Source organism: Phoxinus phoxinus (assembly GCF_949152265.1).
Source record: "Phoxinus phoxinus genome assembly, chromosome: 8".
In the NCBI taxonomy this organism is placed as follows: domain Eukaryota; kingdom Metazoa; phylum Chordata; class Actinopteri; order Cypriniformes; family Leuciscidae; genus Phoxinus; species Phoxinus phoxinus.
Window position 1 is genome coordinate 22,923,995 of NC_136883.1, and position 23,752 is coordinate 22,947,746.

The 23,752-nt window shown below is 35.7% G+C and overlaps 2 protein-coding genes across 2 annotated transcripts; both read right to left on the reverse strand.

The window, feature by feature from the left end:
* Window positions 1-2,598: 2,598 nt before the first annotated feature.
* adm2b (adrenomedullin 2b) lies at window positions 2,599-11,813 on the reverse strand. Its single transcript, XM_079620313.1, has 3 exons — window positions 11,703-11,813; window positions 11,415-11,550; window positions 2,599-5,218 (listed from the first exon to the last, which is right to left on the reverse strand). The coding sequence occupies exons 2-3, from the start codon at window positions 11,483-11,485 to the stop codon at window positions 4,834-4,836; spliced, it is 456 nt and encodes a 151-aa protein (XP_079476439.1). The 5' UTR covers window positions 11,486-11,550; window positions 11,703-11,813; the 3' UTR covers window positions 2,599-4,833.
* Window positions 11,814-14,876: 3,063 nt separating this feature from the next.
* On the reverse strand, window positions 14,877-22,682 carry LOC307003377 (MOB kinase activator 2). Its single transcript, XM_079621710.1, has 5 exons — window positions 22,304-22,682; window positions 19,811-19,962; window positions 19,156-19,252; window positions 17,737-17,861; window positions 14,877-17,646 (listed from the first exon to the last, which is right to left on the reverse strand). The coding sequence occupies exons 1-5, from the start codon at window positions 22,405-22,407 to the stop codon at window positions 17,414-17,416; spliced, it is 711 nt and encodes a 236-aa protein (XP_079477836.1). The 5' UTR covers window positions 22,408-22,682; the 3' UTR covers window positions 14,877-17,413.
* Between the last annotated feature and the right edge of the window lie 1,070 nt (window positions 22,683-23,752).

Here is a 23,752-nt window from a genome sequence, read left to right on the forward strand (position 1 = left end):
CTCATCTTGTTTGTTTTTTAATAATGACAAAAAAAGTGATATATGACAAATATTTTTGAAATAAATAAGCAGGAAATGCAAATGCATGCCTGTACAGTAGAGGGTGCCGCTCAAACAAACCTTTGATCTGTGCTGCCATTCTGAAACACAAATGTTATGTTTATTGAAATGATATCTTTATCTAAAGTCACTTTTTAGTATGGTTGAATTGGGTCATCGAATGTCAGAAGCAAAGACATTGGTTAATAAAGAAAATTTAATTGCATAAAGTTTGCATAATATTCTGAGTTTGCACTTCACTGTTTTTATCAGTAGCGGCATGTGCCAGCGGATAGTGGCATGTGTCACTAAAACTTGTGAGAGTGCCACTGACAATGTTGTGGAGCATGTCGCCGTAAGTTTTTTTTTTTTTTTTTTTTTTTTTTTTTTAATAAATGAAACTCATTTACAAATCTGTAATTTTTTTCAAACATATAGACATTTGAGTGCCACTGAATATTGATTGATTGAGTCTGATATTGATCTTTAAATAAATATAGATAAATATTTATTTAAAGATCTATATTTAAATAAATATAGATACGCCTATAATTTAATGGAATTATGTAATAGGAACTTTTTTTTTTTTTTTTCATGGTGTGAACATTCATTCCTTCTGGAGATGCCTGAATGTTTTGTTGAAGTGTTTGACTTGATTTAGACAGATTATAATAGACATCCAGTTTAATAGAATATCTACAGACCTACATTACTCTGCATTGTGAAGAGCCAGTGTCAATGTCCATCACTCTTCTGAATGGCTGGTGCAGTTTTCATAATGCGTTCTTAAATTTTCTCTAAATGGTTATACCCTGATGCTCCGGCAGACAGCGACATGTGTCATGTGACATGGTTATTGGAGGTGCCACAACATACGGCGACATGCTCCACAACAATCGCAATCCATCGGCACGTCACAAGTTTTAGTGCCACATGCCAATGACAACCTGATGTGCCAATGGCTTTTTGTGCTTAAGATGCCGTGACAGTTAATGGTAATATCGTTTTTGTTCATTTTGAGGAATACTGAATCTTTTTCTTTTTGTGCAAGTAAGATGAGTAAATGCATGCTCACATTTAGTCTAGAACTACAACACCCATCATGTTTACACAGCGCACACAACCTCTCTTCACTTACTACAGATTTCACTCAGCATGGGGACGGGAGAGCTGTCAGTCAATACATGGGAAAACAAAGTAACTTGTGTTACTTATTTTAAAAAAGTAACTTAAATTTAAAAGCAATGCATTACTTTACTAGTTACTTGAAAAAAGAAATTTAATTAAACATAACTGGCGTTACTTATGCTTTCCCCCAACACTGCCCAGAAGTGAGCTAAACCTGACAAAGGCATCATTTTGGTGATGTTCTCATATGTAAAAACTGCATGAAGTAAATAGTTTTTTCTAAAAATACAGAAAGATTTCTGTTAGTGTGTGGATTAGGGTTAGGTTACAGTCATTTTAAACAGCTGCATTTAAAAACAATAGAAGTCTATGCATTGTCCCTATTTAGATAGCCAAGTAAATGTGTGTGTTCTGGGTTAATGCAAGGAGAAAGTTGTAAAGAAGGGTTCTCAATTTAAAGGGGTGGTTGATTATTTTTTCACTTTTCTAACTTTAGTTAGTGTGTAATGTTGCTGTTTGAGCATAAACAACATCTGCAAAGTTACAATGCTCAAACTTCAAAGCAAAGGGAGATATTTGCTTTCAAAGAAATAGATTTTTAAGGACTACAACAAACGGCTGGTGGGGACTACATGACATTCCTCCCAGGTTAGTGACATCACCAACCCTATAATTTATATAAACCCCGCCCCCGAGAACGCCATTTATAGATTATCATGACAGAATATGCTAATCAATGACTAGAAGATAACCACAAATCAGCTGCATAAATTCATCAACTAACCATTCAGAAATGTCCTGTTGCTTCTACATGTTGTCACTTCTTCTTGAGTCTCTCCATCATTGTCTAAATCTGGTTTGAACATAAAAGGCTAAAAGTTTTTGAAATTTTCAGTGCATGTCTGTGTGAGTGCAAGCTGCTGAAGCTCCGCCCCCTTTGTGCCACGAGCAGAAGCTCATTTGCATTTAAAGGGAACAACAGAATTTGCATTAATGAGATGTATATTATAAAAACTGCATCCATTAAGTAAAAAGCAGCATATGTCAAATGAATAAGCATGTCTGAAAACTCATTATTAGTAAGGATGCATTAAATTGATCAAAAGTGACAGTAAAGACATTTAAAAGGTTACAAAAGATTTTCATTCAAATAAGCAGTTTTTGTTACTTTTTTATTCATCAAAGATTCCTGAAAATAGTATCACAATTTCCACAAATTAATGTTTTCAACATTGATAATAATGAGAAATGTTTCTTGAGAAGAAAATCAGCATATTAGAATGATTTGAAACTGTTGAATCAGCTTTGCCATCACATGAATAAATTACTTTTCTAAAACTATTCAAATAGAAAAAGTTATTTTAAAAAATATATATTTTTTGCTGTTTTACTGTATTTTCGATCAAATAAATGCAGCCTTGGTGAGCATAAGAGACTTTTTTCATAAACATTAAAAATATGACCCTGAACATATCCCACTTATGTCACTCTGACACTGAAGGTCACAGTAGAAGGATCTGTGCTTCTATGTTTGCTTTCTATTACAGCTGCCCACAGGATTTTAACAAATGAAACAACAACCATTTGCATTTGTTTTGTTTATTGACACAGCTAAATTATATTAAAATACAGCACAGTGACTCACAACTACAAACATTCAATCATTATACTCAAATATTTAATATTTATATATATAAAATACTTACACCTCAAAAGCTTTTGTTAACTTAGAATTAAATAGCATCTCTTCCATTCAATCGATCATTCAAGGTGATCGATCATGTTGCTTTTAAAGTGCTTTGTTTAATAGTAGCATTTGACCTAAATGTGAACATGAGGATAGCAAAGACATTCCACCACTGACGCACTGACACACTGATGTGATGTTGTTTGCCCAGAGAGTGTTGTTTATCCATGTTTTATTTGTGATTTTATGCTTTGAGAGTGGCATGTGCAACATACATGATCAGACGGTGTTGAAAGTTTGAGCTTTATGGATAAAGATTTGACGTTTTAAAAGTTGAAATGGGAATATACAGTGGTCCCAAAAGGTATGCGGACACTTAAAGTAAAAATACTTTCTCAAATCCTAGTGCAAAGATGGCTATAAGTAAGAGTTTTATTTCCCCGAAGAGCGTAAACATTGTGGGTCTGTGACGCTTGTAGCATTTCTCTGTTGGTTTGAGCAGCCCGACACGTTGACATTGACTCAACCAATGGTGTGAGTTTGGTTCTGTTTGTCCAACTACTGGCTGATGGAAGGATTGTTCCGGAAACCCATACGGTTACTATTTTTGCATTTGGTGACATTTGAGAATTTCCATTATATAAGTTGATAAAATATCATACCGAATGGTTACTGCAAGCAAATTCTGAGCTTTACTGCTAACTGCAATTTCTGAGTCATTTTTATTATTTTAACTAACTTGCGTGGCTCTTTAAATTACATTTTTAATTGCATTCAAACAGTTTGAATTAAGTTATTCACTGAGAAATTAGCCCTCTACTGTCCGTGTCCATTCAAATACGGGGCAACACGTCAAGATTGTCACTGTCACATGACCAATAATCAGGTTTGGAACATTAGGGTAACTAAAAAATCATTTAAAACCTAACTATCTTTTTGTGCTTGTGCTATCTTTCTTTTAAATAAATGCCACGTGGTTTGATATTTTATCTAATGCAGTGAAACCCATAGATATTTAAGCATAGATTAAGTGTTCAAATACGGGATGTTTTCTCTTAAGATGCTCACGTGTAAGCTCTGTTCGGCTTTAGTTGGCTCAGTCAAGGGCGATTTGTCTCGGGTCAGAGGGACTGAGAAAGAGATGACAATATTATCAAACAGTGTAGAATTACTGTAAAGACAATGAAGGTGCAAATCGCTTCATTACAGGAGGGCATAAAACATAAAAGTGGGAAATAACTTAGCGGCAAACATTAAGACTTTCTGTTAACAAGAGAATACAACATTATTCTCTTCCCTGAGGTCCACCAGGTGGTTTTTTTGGTGTGTTTTCTGTTGGCTGCTCCATCAGAAACGGCCTCTTTACAAAGCTGCACTACTTTAAGACATTGAGATTCACTAAACGAACTATTCAATTAACACTGAAATGAAAATGTTAAAAATAAAAGTCACTCTTTTCTTGAGATCCTTCAGACCTTGAGTATTTGCAGAGCAGTAGGTGTTATACCCAGTCAGGAACAGCACAAGGTTTGTCAAACTTTCCCTCATTTTACACTTATCATTAGTTCTTCTGGTTTTTAGGAGTGAAGTGATATAGTTTCTTACATCCCCTTATCACTCCTTATGAATGGCCAGGCCAAGTTTCTAAACATTACAGACGTCTGCATGTAAATGTTGGTGTTCATATACTGTATGGTAATGTTTTCATCTGATGACATGAGTTTCAGACGTTTAGAACGAGTCATTTTTGCGGCTCGGTTTCAATACAAGCTTTCTTTTTGGGAAGAAGTTTTGAGTTCTGAAACTACATAGTACATTGAACTGTTTTATTTCAAGAGCTCAAGATATGAATTCTCATGACAAGGACGGGACCACCGTAAACTGATTACTCCAGTTGTTGAGTTTGTTGCCCGCTGGTGTCTGTTGGCTTCTGTTGTCACATTTTTGGAAAGGTTTTGAGTGTGTGGTCAGTCATAGTCTTATCCATAACTATGTGGACTTCTGGGATTGATTGGCGACTCTTGCCGTCCGCTTTGGCTGTTCAGCTGGTAGAGGCGGTGGCTGAGGTTCTGTACCTGGCAAGTGCCGAGAACACATCCCACGCGCATCAGCTGACCATGGTGGCGACCGCGTGACCCTCTGAAGACATGCCGACGCTCCCGGAAATGTCCCTGAGCGCTGCTGTTTTGATTGGCCGGTGTGTTGGTCTGTCTCGACGGGGGTCCTTTATGCAGGAGGGCCCTCCAGACCGCACGGCGCTCTCTTGCCCCGGCATTTGAAGCTATTGAAGGAATGGTGATGGTTTCCTTGGCGATACCACCTCCTGATTCTGGAAGCTTCCCAGGCTTGCTTGGAAAACTCAATCTGGTGGGAGAAAGAGAAATAATTTGGTTGACCACACCAGTGGAGCACATGCATGCACTGACCAAATCTATTTAAATACATAATTCAGACATTCACATTAAAGTTGTCGTAGTTTGAGCATCACTTTAGTGTTAAATTAGAGGCTTGGCAGCATTAAGACCATTTTAGGTGGAGTATTTGAAGCCTGTTATTAATCGAGTGTTTCTCTGGCTGTAGGCCAAGTTATGTGTGGCATGCACTAATATTCCCTCACTCTAGGACACACACTCCTTCACGTGCTACTCTTCCCTGTCTTCTGTCTGGCTCACAGCAGAAAAATTCAGAGCATTCGTTGTTGTTTTTTGTTGGAATATCAGTCAAATCTGAGAAACGAGAAGGAGGGGTTAAAAATGAATCGACTGAGGATCGTTCCACATGCTTGTCTGCACTGTCATGATGGAATTTTGGGCACTATATTTGCTATTAATTTACTTATTTTATTTGTAAACGAGATTTAGTTCTTCAAGGTGAAGTGTATCCTTTCTGTGTCATTAGATGCCTACATTTTTGGTAACACTTTATTTTAAAGTGTAATAAAGTGTAAAAATTTCATTTTTTCTCAATGAATTTTCCAAACATCTGCCATTGTTCAGCCGGACAGGTAATCCCATTGGTATTGGTTGAGCCAGACGCTCGCATGTCGGGTCGCTCAAACAAACCAATGTTTTGAAAGCGTCTCAGAGCCACAATGTTTTCCATTGTTTGGAAAGTCAGGTCTTTAAGAATGGATTACTTATTTCTTTAACCGTCACATAACTAAATATAAGCCTCGAGATGGTTGCTTTGATAAGTTAAGAAATAAATATAATTTGTATTACTCTTCCTAAAGTGTTCCCGTGAATTGCAAAACCCAAATAGCAGCAGTGTTATACTGTTCACATGATCTGGATAGAACAGGGCCAAATTATTTCATTTAGATGTACATGTTTATATATATATATATATATATGTTTGTATCCTTTTGTATTATTTTTTTGTATAGTATAGTTCATGAGTATTCAGGTATGGTTTATATATATTTTTAAAATATATTTTAATGCTGCTGAACAATCCTTAGTAAGCATGAACCTGTATCTGTATGTGTGTGTAATTTTCACTGGGTGTTATAGGCTGTGAGTCAGTTTATGTTGTGCATTAGTGGGGGATATAGGGCAATACATTAGTCTTAAATTCTAATCCTAATCAGAATGTTTCTGAACAGGATTATTCTTGACTGGCAGTAATATAACACACACATGTACAGAATCGCTTGTTTCCGGTCATAAGGAGCATTTAGTGTAAACCTTTGTTTAGCTCTTGGTTTGAGGTCTATAATACTATACCTGTTAGATTTCTGTACACTAAAACATTACTTAACGAAATTAATAAGTTTATAGTTTTATTCAACACCGTTGTGTATCAAGGTTTCTACAAAAATATTATGCAGCACAACTGTTTTCAACATAATGGAAGCTTGTTTCTATCTATTGTTCTATCAGTCATTCTATCATTCTGTCTGTCTGTCTATCTCACTCTATCTGTCTGTTGTTCTATCTGTCCGTTGTTCTATCTATCTGTCTGTCCAGCTATCTATTGTTCTGTATGTCTGTCGTTCTATCAATCATTCTGTCCGTCTGTCTCTGTCGGTCTGTTGTTCTATCAGTCTATATGATTTTTTTTAATTGAATTGGAGTTCTTTTCAAATCTACTTTCTAAATTAGAAAATTCAATTCTGCATTCCTGTCCTTCTATCTGTCTGTCGTCTAACATTCTCTCTCTCTGCCTGTCTATTATTCTATCCGTCTGTTGTTCTATCTGTCTATCTGATTTTTTAAAATTGTATTTCTTTTAGTTCTTTCCAAAACTCCTTTTTAAATTTGAAAATTAAATTTCAAACTTCAAAATGAATACAAATTTAGGAATTCAATTGCATACTGAATGGCGCACAACCCTGCTGGAGTCAACTTTTGCACAGGTAAGCATTGTTCACGTTTCAAATTTGTATTCAATTAATAATTAGTTTACTTTGCATTATCGTAATGAAATCGGCTTCTTATCTTAATTTTTTTTTAACATCCTTTCTTGCAGTTGCCCATGATTAGATAAGAAAATCCTTTGCTGCATCATAAAGATCTTCTTGAATTGAAATGGGTCCAGAGAGCAGCAGCCCAGCACCGTTACTCAATCACCCTGTCCCAGCATAAGCCCTTCTGAGCCTCTGCCTAAAAGCTAAAGTCCTACTGTTTCACTGCTCCATTCATACACTTCAGTCTCAGGTGCTACACTACACACACACACACACACACACACACACACACACACACACACACACACACACACACACGGGGGTCTGTGACCAGGAAGACAGCTGGGTTAAGTGTCTCTTGGATTATAGAGGAGAGACAGAGGAAGAAGAGGAGACGTATTGTGGGTTTTTATTCTGCTTTGTGGAAGACTAGGAGGAGGAAGTCTGAAAGTTTAAGGTTGAGAGAGAGAAAGAGATTGAGAAGCGTTCCCACGTTAGTGCCCCGCATGGGGCCTGCGAGAGATGTTATCATGCACAAATATCCATCTTAATCTAACTAACTGTTAAGAATGTTGCAATCCACTCGCTGAGAGGCACATTTTTAAAAACAGAGCCAGAGGGGCGAATTTGGGGTAAAACTGCTTAAACCCACCTTACGTAAATTCATTATGCCCTTGTTGTGAGTGTGTGACTAAAAGAGGATTTAATTTCCAGTTGAACATTAAAGTCTTAAATCACTGTTTGTTTGTGACCTCACAAGGTCTGTATGACCTTTTCTCACATTAGGCACACACTGCGTGTTCACATTTATTCTGTAAGCTTGTTTCACTTTTGAAGGCCACAGTGGAGTAAACTGCCTCATCCCACCAGGAGGGGGCGTCACTGAGACTGTTCAATCAGGCTTTGAGATCACCTTCACAAGTGGCATCATCACAAAACCCAAACCAATAGGTGGTGGCCCCCAAAAAGTACTTGCAAACTAAGGCCACATCCACACGAAGCCAGAGCTTTCCCTATCCGATGTTTTTTTTGGCTCGTTCTAAAAAAGATTTCCGTAAACACGGCGTCGTCTCAAGAAATATCAGCGTACACACGAAACCACTGAAACCGACTCAAAACGATGTAGCATACATGCCAGACCAGTATGTGGCGCTGTAATTCTGCCATAGAGATACAATAAAAACGGAGAAGAAGACTTTGAGCATGCGCATAAACCTTGCGCGCTGTAGGCTATACAATAATATTAGGCACAGTAGCTTCTTCTTTTCTTTTTTACCAAGAACTTTATTAAACAATATAAACAACCATAAATGGCCTGGTACAAAATAGGGATGAGTCACGAATCACGATATTCAATTAGTTATCGGACTCATAAAGCTTGCCACAAAGAACCGGCAAAAGTAATGAATGAGTCAAATATAGCAAGGAGACATTTTAATAGTTTAAAAGTAGACATTTCAAGCATTCTATATATTTCTGAGTTTCGGTTAATTTATATGAGACGAGTTCCAGTTCACGAGCAATGCAAGTTATATTGCGCCGGCGCGTCCATGTCATGATTATATTGTCAGCTATAATTGCTTCTTATTTATTAAATCCAGGCAATTGGTTGATGAAACTTTGATTAAAATTAAGATACAATTTATACAAAACGAAATTCACTTTAAAGAAAGGCTTTATACAAACCAGCTTTATATAAAACAAAACTTAATGTGGTCAAAATGATGTCTCCCGATATATTGCGCATCTTATGATTACTCATGCTGTTCACTTTCATAAATCAACATAGATGAAATAAAAAAAATAACATATTATTTAAACATAAATATGAAACTAAATACATTTTCTTTAATGGCTACAACAGGATTACTGAGAAATGTAATGTCGGAGTGGAATTTGAGCGAGCGCCGTTAATGTGCCGGCGAGCATGTGCGTTTTTTGAACAGCCCAATAATAATCAAATAATTCCCAGTGATCGTCGAATATTATATTTGTTTGAAATGCCCATCCCTACAAAATACAAAATGTCTTAATCAGACAATACAGACCAGCACCATAGCATAAGAAAAATATAAAGAAATACAATAAAAATACATTTAAGTAAATAATAAATAAAGTAGCCTAATAAAAGAGGCTCATTAGCTTCTGCAGCATTATATTATATTATACAAGCATGTAGTCGGCAGGTGTTGTTGCTGTTACGTGACTAGCCGACACGTGGGGTGATGACATCATCGTTTCACAAAATATACGGATTGGCTGTACACACGAAAACGCAAGCGTGTCGTTTTCAGATTTATCCACTTTGGGACCCGGTTTCAAAAAATAGCGGTTTCGGTCTCTCAAAACGCCGGATCCGTCTGGACGAAACGCCAATACGACACAAAATTTGTCCGTATACAGCTAAACGCGTCTCCGTGTGGACAGGGCCTAAGCGACACCATTAAAATAAAAAACCAAGTAACACCCGTTAACAAATGTGGTGGAGCTTTTTTGGAATCTAAACAATGTATCTACTAGTACTTTTAAGTAACTGTGTTGTAGTGTTTTTTTAGTTGATGTATGAAGTTAGTTCCTCTAAAAAAAAATGTCCAAATACTTGGTGTGTCGAATTTGCAGAATTTCTATTATTAAGTCTGTTGTTTTATCGTTTAAAACCTAACAAACTTTATTTTATGAAATGTTTATTTATTTATTTATTTTTTTAAAGTGTGCTCTTACAATTTAGAAATAATGCAATTGAATGCAACACTTTAGGAGGTATGTGGATTGTGTTGGATGATCTTTCATGTTGCAAATCAGAGTTAGGAATAACCCGGTCCAGCATGACTAAGCGGCGGTCACGATGGGGAAATTTGAGAAACTACGTTACAGGTGGCACGTCTCTCTAAGCTCTCTGTGCCAAATGTAGACAGTCAAGTGACGCATATTATCTCATAGAGAACTACAGGTCACACCCGTCCACACACACACACACACACACACACACACACACACACACACACTCGGCAAGCCATTTTAACATCCAATCTTTAATACTAACAATTTCTTTAGTACCAATTCTTTAGATACTAAATGTGACTATTCAATTACTCACTTTTTCTTATTCATTATATAGCCTACTCTTAACTACCGAATGTTCTAGTCATTATCTCAATAGCAACTATGTTTAACACTAAGCACTAAAAAACAATTGTCTAACTTAAAGTAAGTTACTTGGTTGTCTTAACTTAAATGTTTAATGTCAATGAACTCAACATTTTTATACAATAAAGGAGATTGGTTTAATAAATACAAACTCAAAATATTATGTTAACTGAACCACATAATCTAAGTTGGTTTGTCCAAAGAAAAAAGTTGCAATAACAAATCATGAAAATATTTTTTAAAGTGTAGGCCTAGCAATAGCTTTTTTCTTAGGAGACACCAGTATCTATGCCAAAACATTTTGTAATAGGCCTACTAGTTACAAGTTGCTTTCTAAAAATTGTTTTTAGTAGTAGTGAAATTGAAAGGGAAAAAATAAAAATAAGTATTACGAATAAATATGCTTTATGCATGTTAAAATGGCTTGCCGTGACAATACATAGATTGCTAAAGTTAAAGTTTAATTAGGCTATATGTATATAGATAACTTTAGCAATCTATGTAATGTCTACATGTTCTATTTATAGGCAATAAGATTACGGTAAGAGTGAAGTTTATTTTGATAACACTAATTAATGTGAAGTTGTGAACTAATGAACAATAGCCATACACTTATTTATCAATACACTTATACATTTTATTTAGCATTATTTATCTAATAAGTACACATTTTTAAAATGTTGTGTCTGTTAACCTTAGTTAATGCACTCTGACCTTACATGAACAATTGTGTTTTATTAAAGATTAAATTTAGCCTTTAAACATATTAGGCTACTAATCGTATCGTAGGCTACGTTAATTTTTTGGTAATCAATGTTAACAGCGTTACATTCGCGCGCACGAGCACTAAACGAAACTGTCTTAACTTTGGATATTAAACCTTTCTTAATCATGATATTAAACAACCAGGAAATGTACACTATTATTAACAGCATGGTGTAGCCTTGATGATGATGGCATCATCACAGGTGACCGGGCGGCGCCGGTGTCTCGCGCGTCTCTCACCTGTTGCGCAGCGGCAGCGCGAGTGTTTGCAGAGGCAGCAGAAACACACACACGAGCAGCAGTGTTTTCATGATAGGAGTGTGTTGTCCTCTACAGTCAGACTCGATGATGTTCCTCAACTCTTAGAGACGCGCTGCTGCATGTGGAGGAAAACAACAGACGAGACAGTCATATTAGGCTACTTACAAAGTTCGTCAGATCAGTAAAATTATCTAGATCAGTAAAATTATCTATCTACATTCATGAAAAGTTACATTTAAACAGAGAAGCAGCTTATTAAATCCCTACTTTAATAGACACATTAATATGGGAAGGTATCCCGTTCATTTCCCTTGACCACGCGGTGTGTGAGACTGTTGAGATCGCGTCCTGTGAGTGAAGGACTTTGATGTTTGTGACTGGAGAAACTCTCAGTACTGGCTCGTGGATGGAACAGATTCTTAAATAGAGGGAGGAGACACGGGATAACTGAAACTCCACTTGCGGTTCAGCCAGTTACCATTATTATGATGATGTAATATCCTCCTTAGAGCCACCAGTTCATTTCGCATCACTGCAATAAACAGTGTGTTTTCTATAAATATTTATGAGACCACATGCCGCTGTTTGTCATGCTTTTAAAGAGCACATCCTTCAATGTTTTCTGTCATACCAAAATAACTGGGGGTGTGGCCAATATGCTAATATGATTTAATATGTAGGCTATAACGGTAGGCTATTGATACAGTGTAGCCTATTGCATTTTTTCTCACTTAAAACACGTTCACATTATTTTACTAGTTCTTTTAACAGTGTTACTTTTCTTGATATTTATTTAAATCTTAAAACTGTGGTGAGCTTGTTGAAGAATAAAATGCGGAATAAAATGTATCTAAATAGTTTATAAATATATGACTTATATTACTGTAATAAATTAAGGTTGTATGATATAATACGTGTACTATATTATCATTGTATATATAGTAGGCCTATAGGATAATTTTTTTTTTGTATAATTTGCCATATTTTTAAAAGCACAAAACAGTGCAATATTTAATAAATAGACATAGCCTACTACTTGAAATATATTACTAAAATAAATAAATAAATATGTATTAAATATATTTTTAATGTTTATTTATTTACTAGCTGGCTTTTGGGAGGGTATATATTTTTAATTTATGGAAGGATTTTACTTTTAAAATCTGTTTTAAATTGCCCTCGTGGTCTTTTTTCCTTTGCAAGTAAATTTATATTATAGGAACATGAGGCTCTTTATAGGGACACTAGTTCTTGAGTGAAATATTGTTTGTAAATGTTGAAGTGTTGAGCTTCAAGCCTTTATACTGTGTCATGATATAAAAATATAATTGTGCTGTCAGGTGTGACACAGTGGCTCATTTTAAAGGTCAGAGTCAATATAAGAAGTGTGTGTTTGGTTTATTCGAGCTCACTGTGTCCTGTGCCCTTTTAAAGAGGATTTTAGAGAGCATTAACAACAGTTCGGTTAATGTTAATGAGAGTCAGTCTGAGACTCCACGTGAGTGTGAGAGATTTGCTGATGCTAGTGTGTTTTGTGGTCTTTGTTGTCGATCTATACTATAGATTTGTTGTTTAAGGTCATTTTATAGTTAAACCTTGACCTTAGTGTGATTTTAGAAGCAATACTATTGTCTAAATTGTATAACAGCAGTAAAGTTTTTTTTTTTTTGCATTATTTTTTTATAATGCAGTGTTATAAAGGTCAGGTTTGTTTTTGTGCCAGTGTGTTAAGAGGCACACATGTCTATGTGTTTAAGAGCTTAGGATGTTTACATCTCGGTCTCATAAATGATGTCATAAACTTTGGGTGTCTTTGGAAAAGTTACTTTATCAGCTTAATGTAAATAGATGAATTATATTTCTTCTGTGAATCAAAAAGGAAAATGGTCTTTACATTGGTTTTTTGCATTATTAATTGTTACTTTTGTGGTTTTTATTGTCAGTACAAACAAACAATACACTTTTACCATTAGCCGTCGGACTGTGCGCACGTGCGCGTGTTGTTTTGCGTCATGGGTCAGACAGCAACAGGATACGTTTGCATTCATGCCTCAGTTCGCTCAGACAGAGCAGCCTGCTTGTGTGTGTACGTGTATATTTGTGTGTGTGTCCAAGTGGAGGATAGTTCAATAAATAATGAAGAGAGACACTGTTATAAGAAACTCATCACATATTATTATAATCCTATTAAAAGCATATTGTAGAATTCAAGTGGTATATTGTGCCAAATTAAATTCAGTTGAGAGCTTAATTCATCTCTGATCTGTCTCAGTGATAGTTTTCCATTTCCACCCCAGATATGATCTTTTTTAAAAGCAGACACACATCCAGTTTTGACCCCTTTCTACAGCACTGAGTAAAGACAAGTAATGCACTTGAAAAGGGATTTTTGCCTCTTGTTCAGTTTAATTAATTAAAATGAGCAACACAGTTTCTGGACATTGTCACTATGTTGTGTTCAATCCAACATATTTAAAACTTAAGGTTATTAACCCATTTGTGTTGGGACTACAATTTAATAAAGTTAGAACAAACTTTTGAATTTTCTGATAAAAAAAAAAACATTGCATTGTGAATAGCGCTATACAAATAGATGTGAAATTAACCCTGTTAACATTGTGCTGTTTTTATATTATATTTACTTTTATTTAATGTGTTTATTGCTAGAAAAAAAAGCACATTAGTCAGGTTTTTAAACTGTATTTTTAGACAGTCCCTAATGTTGGTTGCAAACCTCACATAAAATAAATAGAAAAAATAAAACTGCTCAAACAAAATTTAGTTTTAGTACCTCTTATTCAACACAAATTTAAATGTGCACATGATAGTAGTAAAAAAGTGGTCTGGCCTAGGAAAATTGACATTTCCCTTTATTCAAATATTATTGAGTTTCACTTGCAGTCAATTGTTTTATTCGTGATAACGCAATGAAACATGAAAATTGTGCAGTCATCAGTTTAGGCCATACTGTCACACACAAAAATTATGAACATCCAAAAACAAGAGACAACAAAGGAAATATTAATAACTGATTATGCTGTAGTCAATGTATGTTTTTTCTTCTTAAGCTTATTGTTGTTTATGCATTCTTGCGTAGTAAAATAAAACCTGTACCTGTAGTAACAAGTTTAGTGTTTTGGCCTTCCCCCATATTTATAATAAAACATTTTCCTCATATTTTAATGGTGTAGTTGAACTTGCAGGGTCATTATAAACAAATATTCCCTTCGGACATAATTTTTGGCCACTACTGTATCAGTCCAATAAAGCACTTAGCCATTTCAGCCTCTCACACAGCAGTCTAGTGATCACAGCTACTGTACTTTACTGTACTACACTACACTACACACCCACTCACCCCGTTCACTCCTCTGTTCACTCCTCCAATCTCGGTTCATCAGCAGGTGCCCACAGAAAGAGGAATCAACCAATCACATCAGTGCATTTATGAGAAGTTTTAATGGTCAAAGGGCTTTATTTCAAATTCTTATCCAAACAGTTTCATAAGGTTTCACAACACAGTGTTAACAGCCCTTTGGAGTCGACTCTTTTGATTAAATAGGTGTGTGAGTGTGTTTTAAATATATAAACTCTAGTGTTCTGCAAAAACAGTCTTTCATTTGCTGTCCCCTGCTGGACAAACACGTTTATGTTTACTCATACAAATTATTACAAATTCTTTGACACAAAGGCTGAATTTGGAATATATATAGTAAGAGTAGTAAAGTATTTCAAATCAAACCTGTTATAAGTACAGTACAGAGTGAATGTGTTGTTCCATTAATGTTTGAAATAGCATACTGTTGATATACACACTATATATTACAGAGAAAATTCACATATTATACAAAGACGCACATGAATCGATATCATTCTACATTAGCTTAAATGTGCAGTAGCCTATACATCATCAGAGCACATTTCAAAGGGCAGTATCCCACAATGCAACATTACTTTTCTTTTTTGACTCATTATTTAAATGAACTTCCAAAAGTGAACTTATTTTTGCACAAACATGGAGTGAAAATGCAAAATAGCTGATATTAACACACTTACTGGAATTGCAAACATGTAACGTGGATAGATCATAGAACAGTCTAGCATGCTGCTGTTTAAAACATTTTGCATACTGAATAATAGGGCAGTCTATTTTGTTTTTGAGAAATATGTAACAGTCTGTTAACCCAAAAATGTAGTTCCTTTTATAGTAATTTTTTTTTTACAAAGTAATAAATACACTGATACATGACAATGGCTGAATGTGATGTTTTCGTGAGTAAAGGGATCTAATTCCGCTTGGGAAGGGAACGAGTCAGACCAGCTCTGCACTGTGTGTGTAGGCCTATTCATGTGTGTATATTTCTGATATCCTCAGGGCTGTTCATTTATGAATGCTTGGGATAGAGGAGAAATATCTGTTCTCCCTCCAATCCTCGTTTCAATAGCAGTATTCAGAAGAAACCCGCACTGAACCCTTGGAAGACAATCAACAGTAGGATATTATGGCTGTATGTTATTCTCTTCACAGTATCATTCTCTAGAAGAGTTTTGTGTGAATCAAGTAATTGTTCAAGTCAAAATTATAACCTGCATTAATGAATATCAACCGAGGCGGTGATGATATGTGTGAAATGAGGTTTGTGAATGATTCAGAACCAGGTGACAAATGCCCAAATTATGCTGTCGACTGCAGCACATGGCGTTTTAATTCTGCTTTCTCGCGCCATGTCCTAAACAGACACGATGTGATGCGATGCGATACAGCGACTTCAACAGTCATCTGTCGGTCCACTATGGAAGCGAAAATGCTGCGCAGCCAATCATATTTGATTAATATTCAGGTACGTGTATCGCCATTACTGTTTTTGCATCAATAATTACCTTGATAAATACATGACGACGTTGGCTAACTGCATGATCCGTATAGACCAATGAGATTTCAGAGTGGGCGGAGCTAAATACAATTTTACGTTCAGGTTACGCTTTTCGTTTGTAGCATTATTGTGTTCCATCTGATTAGGACCTGATATAATCATGCATATAATGAAGCATTTGAGTGTGTTCATGGCCGTCCCAAAAGCATTATGGACAACAAAAGAGTCTAAAACATAAAGGTCGGTTTCACAGATGGCTTAGCCTTTAGATTAAGGCAGGATTAGGCCTTGGTTCAATTAGAGCTTTTATAAATGTGCCTTCGAAAAAAACATTACTGGTGTGGATCTTGAGACAAAAACAATGGCACTGACATATTTTAAAATATGTCAGAGCAAGTTGCTTTCAGTTAAAAGGCTCAATAATGCATTTTAGTCTGTGACTAGTTTGGGACTAGCCTTGTCTGTGAAACCGGGGGAAAGTGTTTAATTCAAAACCATTTAAATGTTTGGGGTCAGTAAGATTTTTTTTAAAAGAAGTACATTAACATGGTAATATTGTTGCTGCATTTGATAAAAAAATACAGTAAAAATGTGATTTAAAAAAAAATAAAAAAAATACTGACCCTAAACTTTTGAACGGTATTGTATCTTTTAGAAAAGCTATTTCTTTCTCCTTAAACATTTCTTTCTCCTTCAATCTGTGTGACTGACAAACACACCAAGAGGGAATGTGGCCATAATTTGCAAAGCACAATTGAAAGCTCCTAGTGTGGATTGCCAGAAATTGCATCTCGGTGAAAGGCCATGTGGCCACTGGCCAAGAGAAAATTGCCCATGTTCACAGTTGGCACAGAAAAAAAGAAGAAGAAAAAAATCACTCATAGCTGCACAGTTCAATCAGAGCTCAGTCTGAGCTGAAGTTGATTGACATGTTCTGTTTCTACTGGGTCAAAACATCGAAGGAATTCTTCATGTAAATAATTACTGTCCAAAATAGTGCATTTGATGAGGACTTTCAGTCAGTTGGGTCCACGAAGCGACAGAGTATCACATTTGTGATTCAAGGTCTAATGACGTGTCCTTTTGTGTTACTTTCCACGTGTTTCAGTGCGCGAGCAGGGCGATGATCTCATCGATTGGAGCCGTCTCTGAGGGCTCCAGCAGTCTGAACGTGTGGCTGAAGGTGATGAAGTGTGTGAAGAGCGTGTTGAGCTGCGGGTGTAAATCCACGGCGATTGCGTCCTGGTAATGTGTGCTGAACAGGTGAGCCAGCATACGGAAGAGCATCACAAAGACCTTCTGAATCAAGGAGATGAATCCAGTAGGGAAGGATGAACCTAAACACACACATATACAGTCACACACACAGATCATTTTCAGCTAACTGGTGCTAAGGCTCTCTGTAAACGTTTTAAACTTCTACATACCAGCCTTGGTGGGAAACACAAGTTCATCAGCGAGTATCTCCTGGATGTAGGACATGGCGTAATCGATGTAGACCGGAGCTGAACACTTGAGTTTCTTCCCCTGTTCATCCGTCCATTCATACAGGCTGGAAACACACAAACGTAAACAACTCATTATGAAGGATCCCTTACAAAAATTGCAATAACCATGCACTATAAAAATACAGTAGTATTTATGCAGTTTATAATTAAATTACTATTTACTGTGATTCACTAAATAATCACTACAATTATGTTATTATGACAACAATAATCTCTTTAATATTTAAATATTAACTGTATACTGTGATGTCAAGAGACTTGCATATTGTCCATCTATACAGTTGCATTCCTGGTGTTTTTTTGGCTGTCTTTGTTTTGTGATAACAAAGCTACTGTACTTGTTCATGAAATCATGTTTGTTGATTGTCATCATTGGGTGTTAATATCTGTGCATGCAAGCTTGACGACTCATATTGAAGGTTTTCAGCGATAATAACCACAACAGTGCTGCACATTTCCTCCACCTTATTTGTTAAGAAAAATAAACAATTATTATATTAAATAATTATTCTAGAAAAATGTATTAAAAAGTCAATATAAAAGTTAAAAAGGCTGAAATTCACTATTATCCACTATATACAGTGTAAATATATATATATAATACATATTTCTGTAATTTTTGTGTTCTGTCAAAAAATGACTTTGCCTGCTTTGTTTTCAGTATTTTATAACTTTTTTTGTATACAACAAAATGCATTACAATTTTTGGTCCCACTTTAAGTGGCTTTAAGTACTATGTACTTACATCGAAAAATAAGTACAATGTACTTATTGTGATCATGTTGTACTGTAAAACACTTTTGCTGTTATTGAGATGTGATACGGGTAAGGTTAGGGACAGGTGTGGTGGGATGGGTAAGTATAAGGGTGGTTTAAGGTGTAAGGGACAGGTCAACTGTGTAATTACAAATGTAATTACATACATTAATTACAGATGTAATTACATGCAGGTATTTTAAAAATATAAGTACAATGTAAAAACATGTATGTACACAATAAGTCCATTGTATCAAATTAGTAATTTCAATGTAAGTACATAGTACTTAAAGCCACTTAATATAAAGTGGGACTCAATTTTTTTTAAAAATACTGATTTTAATGTGAAATCTATTAAGACAACTGCCTTTGTTTTACAGTATGTATTCAACCAATAATAGCACAGTGACTTCAGAGCTACTATTGAAAACTATTTACCATTATTTGTCATTATTAAACTATGGTTATCATGGCAATTTTGTTTTGTAAGGGTATATGTATGTCTCACTTAATCCTTTATTCAAGATGTGACTTATGTTTTTCTCTTTTAACTAGCTGAAATGAAGTGTGTGTTCTGCTCACATGTTTCCTGGGCTGTTGGCTACTGGACACTTTATCGTTGAGCAATAATCAGACAGAGCGCTGAAGAACATGGTAGTGTGCTGGAAAAACGACACCGCTGAAAGAGAAGGTAAGATTGAGTTAACACACATTTACACATTTAAAGAGCAAAAAAAAAAAGAAGTTGGCAAACCCACAGACCACTGCCGAACTATCTGATGTATGTTGTTAGGTCACATAAAGTAGCAAGCTGTGGTTTGTCATTTTACATGTTAATCACATGGTCTTTTCCTTTTTAAGTGGGTAGTTCCTGGTCAGAATAAGTTAAACTATAGCCATTGCTGTTACGTGAGCCTTGCCTAACACATTCCCAGCATTCCTCATGCATTACTGAACATTATAATGTACATATGTTAAGAAATATTTGAAATGTTTCCCTCTAGTGTATTGTTTCAGCCCTGATTTGCTCACACAGATGACACTTTTGATTGTCATCATTTTTTGGATGTTTGTGATCACTGTTTAACTGTAAATGCCATTCACCTCTCTTGAGTCTTAATTGTGTATATCATATGTGTGTGTATATATATATATATATATTCAGTACTGTATGTACTGAAGGGGAATACGAATATAAATGATTTCTTTATTAATGAATATTTTTTTGAATACTCACTGTTTGTTGCTATCCACTCCTTCAGGTCTAGGCCGTGCGGCAGGGCAGAGAAGGTCAAAAGGTCGATGTCAGTGATGCGTCTGGACAGGAAGTGATCTTTCAGGTAAGGTTTGACCTCAGCAGACGGGACTATATGCAGACTGTTATTCTTTCTGTACACACAAACACACACAGTCAACAGAATATTCAATGAGAATTGATTACATTTTTATAAAGTTCACTTATGACTTGTGCACAGTATAACTAGGAATGGAGGGTCAAATAAAGTCACTTTTTGGTTCATGTTAAATTAGCATGTTCATGTTTTTATTTTATTTTATTCACTACTCATTTAAATTTGTGTTGATTTATAAAATGGCTATGTGCCTGGTTGACTCAGAAATGAGAATTATTTTGCAGCGAGCTTGTCTGCCAGTTAATTTGTGTTTAAAATAGTTATTCTGCTGAGCAAATAGCGAACAAGTTGTGAAAACACGGTGTGACGTTACACAAGGACACACAGGGATGTAGTTTAGTTTGCCGTGTGTGCACATGGGGCTAGTCCATTACTGTATGTACTGAAGGGGTTTGTGTCTGCTTGTTCTTGTTTTCCGACAGCATTAGTGAGCAATCAGCATATTAAAACTGGAAAGAGTGCTGCTTCCTGTAGACAGCCCTAATTTCCCTTCATGCAAATGAGATAAACCACACACACACACGTTGGACTGAGGGAGCGAGCTGACCTAGAGTGTGTGTACATAGAGAGAAAACAGACCTCCCAGTCCCAGTTCAGCCTTGAAATAACTGATAGTGTGTGTGGTGGTGGCCTTGTCTCTGACTGATTAAAACACAAGCTGTGGAAGTAGTGGACTATCTTCCATATGGTGGCCCCAAAAAGTATCTAGATACTTATGCCACTCTTTGGGTACATTTACGCGACAACGTTGTATTAAAAACGTAAAAGTTTTTCCTTTGCATTTTTCACATACAGATGACACCATTGTCAAAACAATCCCAGTTCACACACAGATCTGCGGAAAAACAACTAAAATCCCTTTAGAAAGAAACAATACACGCCTATAGACTAAACATGATGTCACAGTTTTCACAAATTCGAGTTTTTGTAGTTAACACGGAGACGATAACCGTGTTGTTTTCAAAAACTTGCACTTTGAAACCTGTTTTCAAAAGTTTGCATTTTCAGGCCCCCAAAACACTGTTGTTGTGTAAATGAATTGTCAAAACCGTATTAGAAACAGAATATCAAAGCAGGTGGCCTTTTTTTAAAGAAACAGATCATGAACTTTTTTATCTTTTTTTTTTTTTAGATTCTCATCACACCCTGTTGAGTTATCGCATTATTTAAATTTAAATCAACCACTCGGCTTATAGTTTTTTGTTTTGCAAACCTCAGCAAGATCCCCCAGGCATCACCTCCATCACATCTCTTCATCGGTTACAATGTTATTTTGTTTACCAGTTTATAAAAAATAAATAAAAAAAAACACATGCACAGATAAAGAATACAGGTCTTATAACCTCTTGTACTGTACAGTAAAATTATTCAAATACCCATATTTCCTTAATATTGGTTTTCTTATTTTATCAGTTAAAGTATTTTTTACATTTCAAATGATTTAGTAGAATTGACATTGTTTCGTTGAAAGTGTGTTGCTGTTTTCATGTGTTAATGTACATATTGCTGTTGTCATAAATATTACAGAAATATTCTGTTATTTTAAGTTTAGGTGCGCATTAGTGCAAACTCACAAACAACAAAAACAAATTGTTAGTTATTTTTAGCATTTCCTTGTCCCATAAATTTACAATATTAACAAATTTAAGAGTCATGTATTTCTAATTTTGCAGTCACTAATACAGTATTGATATTAATGTATCTACCATGGTTTTGGGCACGTACTGTAGTAATGTCCTTATCTTTGAGTAGCATGTAACTGTACTATTGTATATGAAAATAGCATATGACTATATCAATATACCTCAGTATTACCCCTACAGTACCATGGTACATGACTACCGGTATTTGATGTATTTAATGCTTTTATGAAGGATAAAGTGTTGATTTTAGGCAGCGTTGATATTAGCAATGCATTTTTCCTCAAAACGCCCACTTGCACTCATGCGCAGGTATGTAAATATGTAAATACACGGGCTGCAGCAGGTGTGTTTACCCATAAACCCTTGTGCACGGGGTCCATGTTTTTAACACATAAACACATGGGCTTGTGGAAGTTTCCTTTGACTTTGAGATCCTCTCCAACAAGCTGCACATCTGAAACTACTGAACAAACACACTTATACGCTCACACAGTCTTTTTCTGAAGGAATGCTAGTGCTTATCTCTTCAGCAGGCATTCATCTGATGTGTACATTCCTTACTTTACCTAAACTCACACAAGACAGGGAGTAAAGTATATACTCACACACACACTAGACAGGGAGTAAAGTATATACTCACACACACACTAGACAGGGAGTAAAGTATATACTCACACTTTGAACAGGCTGGTGTGGTTCACCTTCAGAGCGCTGACATCCTCTTCATCAGAGCTACTGTTACTCTGACATCCCCCCATATCCAGGATGCTTCTACCCATTAAATGTCCTCAGAAACACACACACACACACCTCATTCAAACACAAACACACTGACGCACCTGTCACATAAACAAACAGAGCAGTTCCCGATGCGCATGTTGTCTGTCCAATCCCGAGGTCCACGCACAGACTGTTGCTCAGTCCAGCTTTCTGTCTGGTTTCTCTTGCTGGTAAATGTGTTTGTGTTCTCTCTGCTGTTCTTTGTGTGTCCTACACTTCAGGCTGAGTCTCACTGCGTCTCCGGTGAAGCAGGCGGACAGGTTCCACCAGTCCTGAAAAATATTTACTCTCTTTACACACACTCACTCAAAGCCACGCCCCCACCTCTAGGCTTCCCCGCCTCCTCTCACCTGAGGCCCCGCCCCCTAGTGCCTCCAGGGGAACTTTCACTTTCTGTGCACTTCACACAGGATTGGTGTCATTCCCAGTCGTTGCATTTTTGATTGTTTGGTTTCATTCTTTAGGGTCACTATGGTTCATGACGACAGAAGGCTGAACAAGTATGGTTGATCCAAAATGTATGAACGTCACTGACTACATAAAATATAAAGGTAACACTTTTCTAACTTCTCATTTGATTAAAATTAGTTTACATTTAACAATACATAATAGTTCCACATTTATTAATTCCTAGTGAATGTCTCAACTAACATTAACTGATATATATTTTTAAACCTTTTATTAAAAACATATTAGTAAATGTTAATCCACTGTGAACCAACATGAACAATTAACTAAAAAAATTCTGTAAAAATACATTGATTATTGTTAGTTCATGTTAGCTAGTTCATGTTAACAAATGAGATTGTACGATGTTACCAATGTATGACCAAATGATATTTGCACAAAAAAAAGAAAGAATATATATATATATATATATATATATATATATATATATATACATTTTGTATTACATTAATCAGGCACTGAATGTCTAGACATGTTTAGAAATGATGCACACATTTACTGGATGCTATCCAGATGTTATTGTTTTTCACCAATTCGTTTCTGTGAAAAAGTGGTCCTACGCTACTTAACACTTTAATATAACTTTGTTATATGCATATGTGATCGCAAACATTATACTGCATTTCCCCTTTAATATTATTCCTTATTCTTAAATTATTGTAAAATTTTGTTTGTCTTTTTTTTTCTTCTTCTTCTAAGTGATTATTATTACTATTATTCAGTGTTTCACATGCTAAACCAGGATGAAATGTGCTTAGTGAATAAATTAGCCTTGACATGCCAAAGTATATGAAATTATGTGAACAAGTTTTGGTAACACTTTACAGTAAGGTGTTTGTTAACATTAGTTAATGTATTAACTAACATGAACTAACT

Excerpts from the sequence above, each read along its gene's own strand:
- adm2b (XM_079620313.1), bottom strand. The coding sequence starts at position 11,485 with ATGAAAACACTGCTGCTCGTGTGTGTGTTTCTGCTGCCTCTGCAAACA. Across the intron at positions 5,219-11,414 it reads GCGCTGCCGCTGCGCAACAG|ATTGAGTTTTCCAAGCAAGC; the intron begins GTGAGAGACGCG and ends TTCTCCCACCAG.
- LOC307003377 (XM_079621710.1), bottom strand. The coding sequence starts at position 22,407 with ATGGGTAGAAGCATCCTGGATATGGGGGGATGTCAGAGTAACAGTAGC. Across the intron at positions 19,963-22,303 it reads CACACCAGCCTGTTCAAAGT|AAAGAATAACAGTCTGCATA; the intron begins GTGAGTATATAC and ends TTGTGTGTACAG. Across the intron at positions 17,862-19,155 it reads GCCAACAGCCCAGGAAACAT|CCTGTATGAATGGACGGATG; the intron begins GTGAGCAGAACA and ends GTGTGTTTCCAG.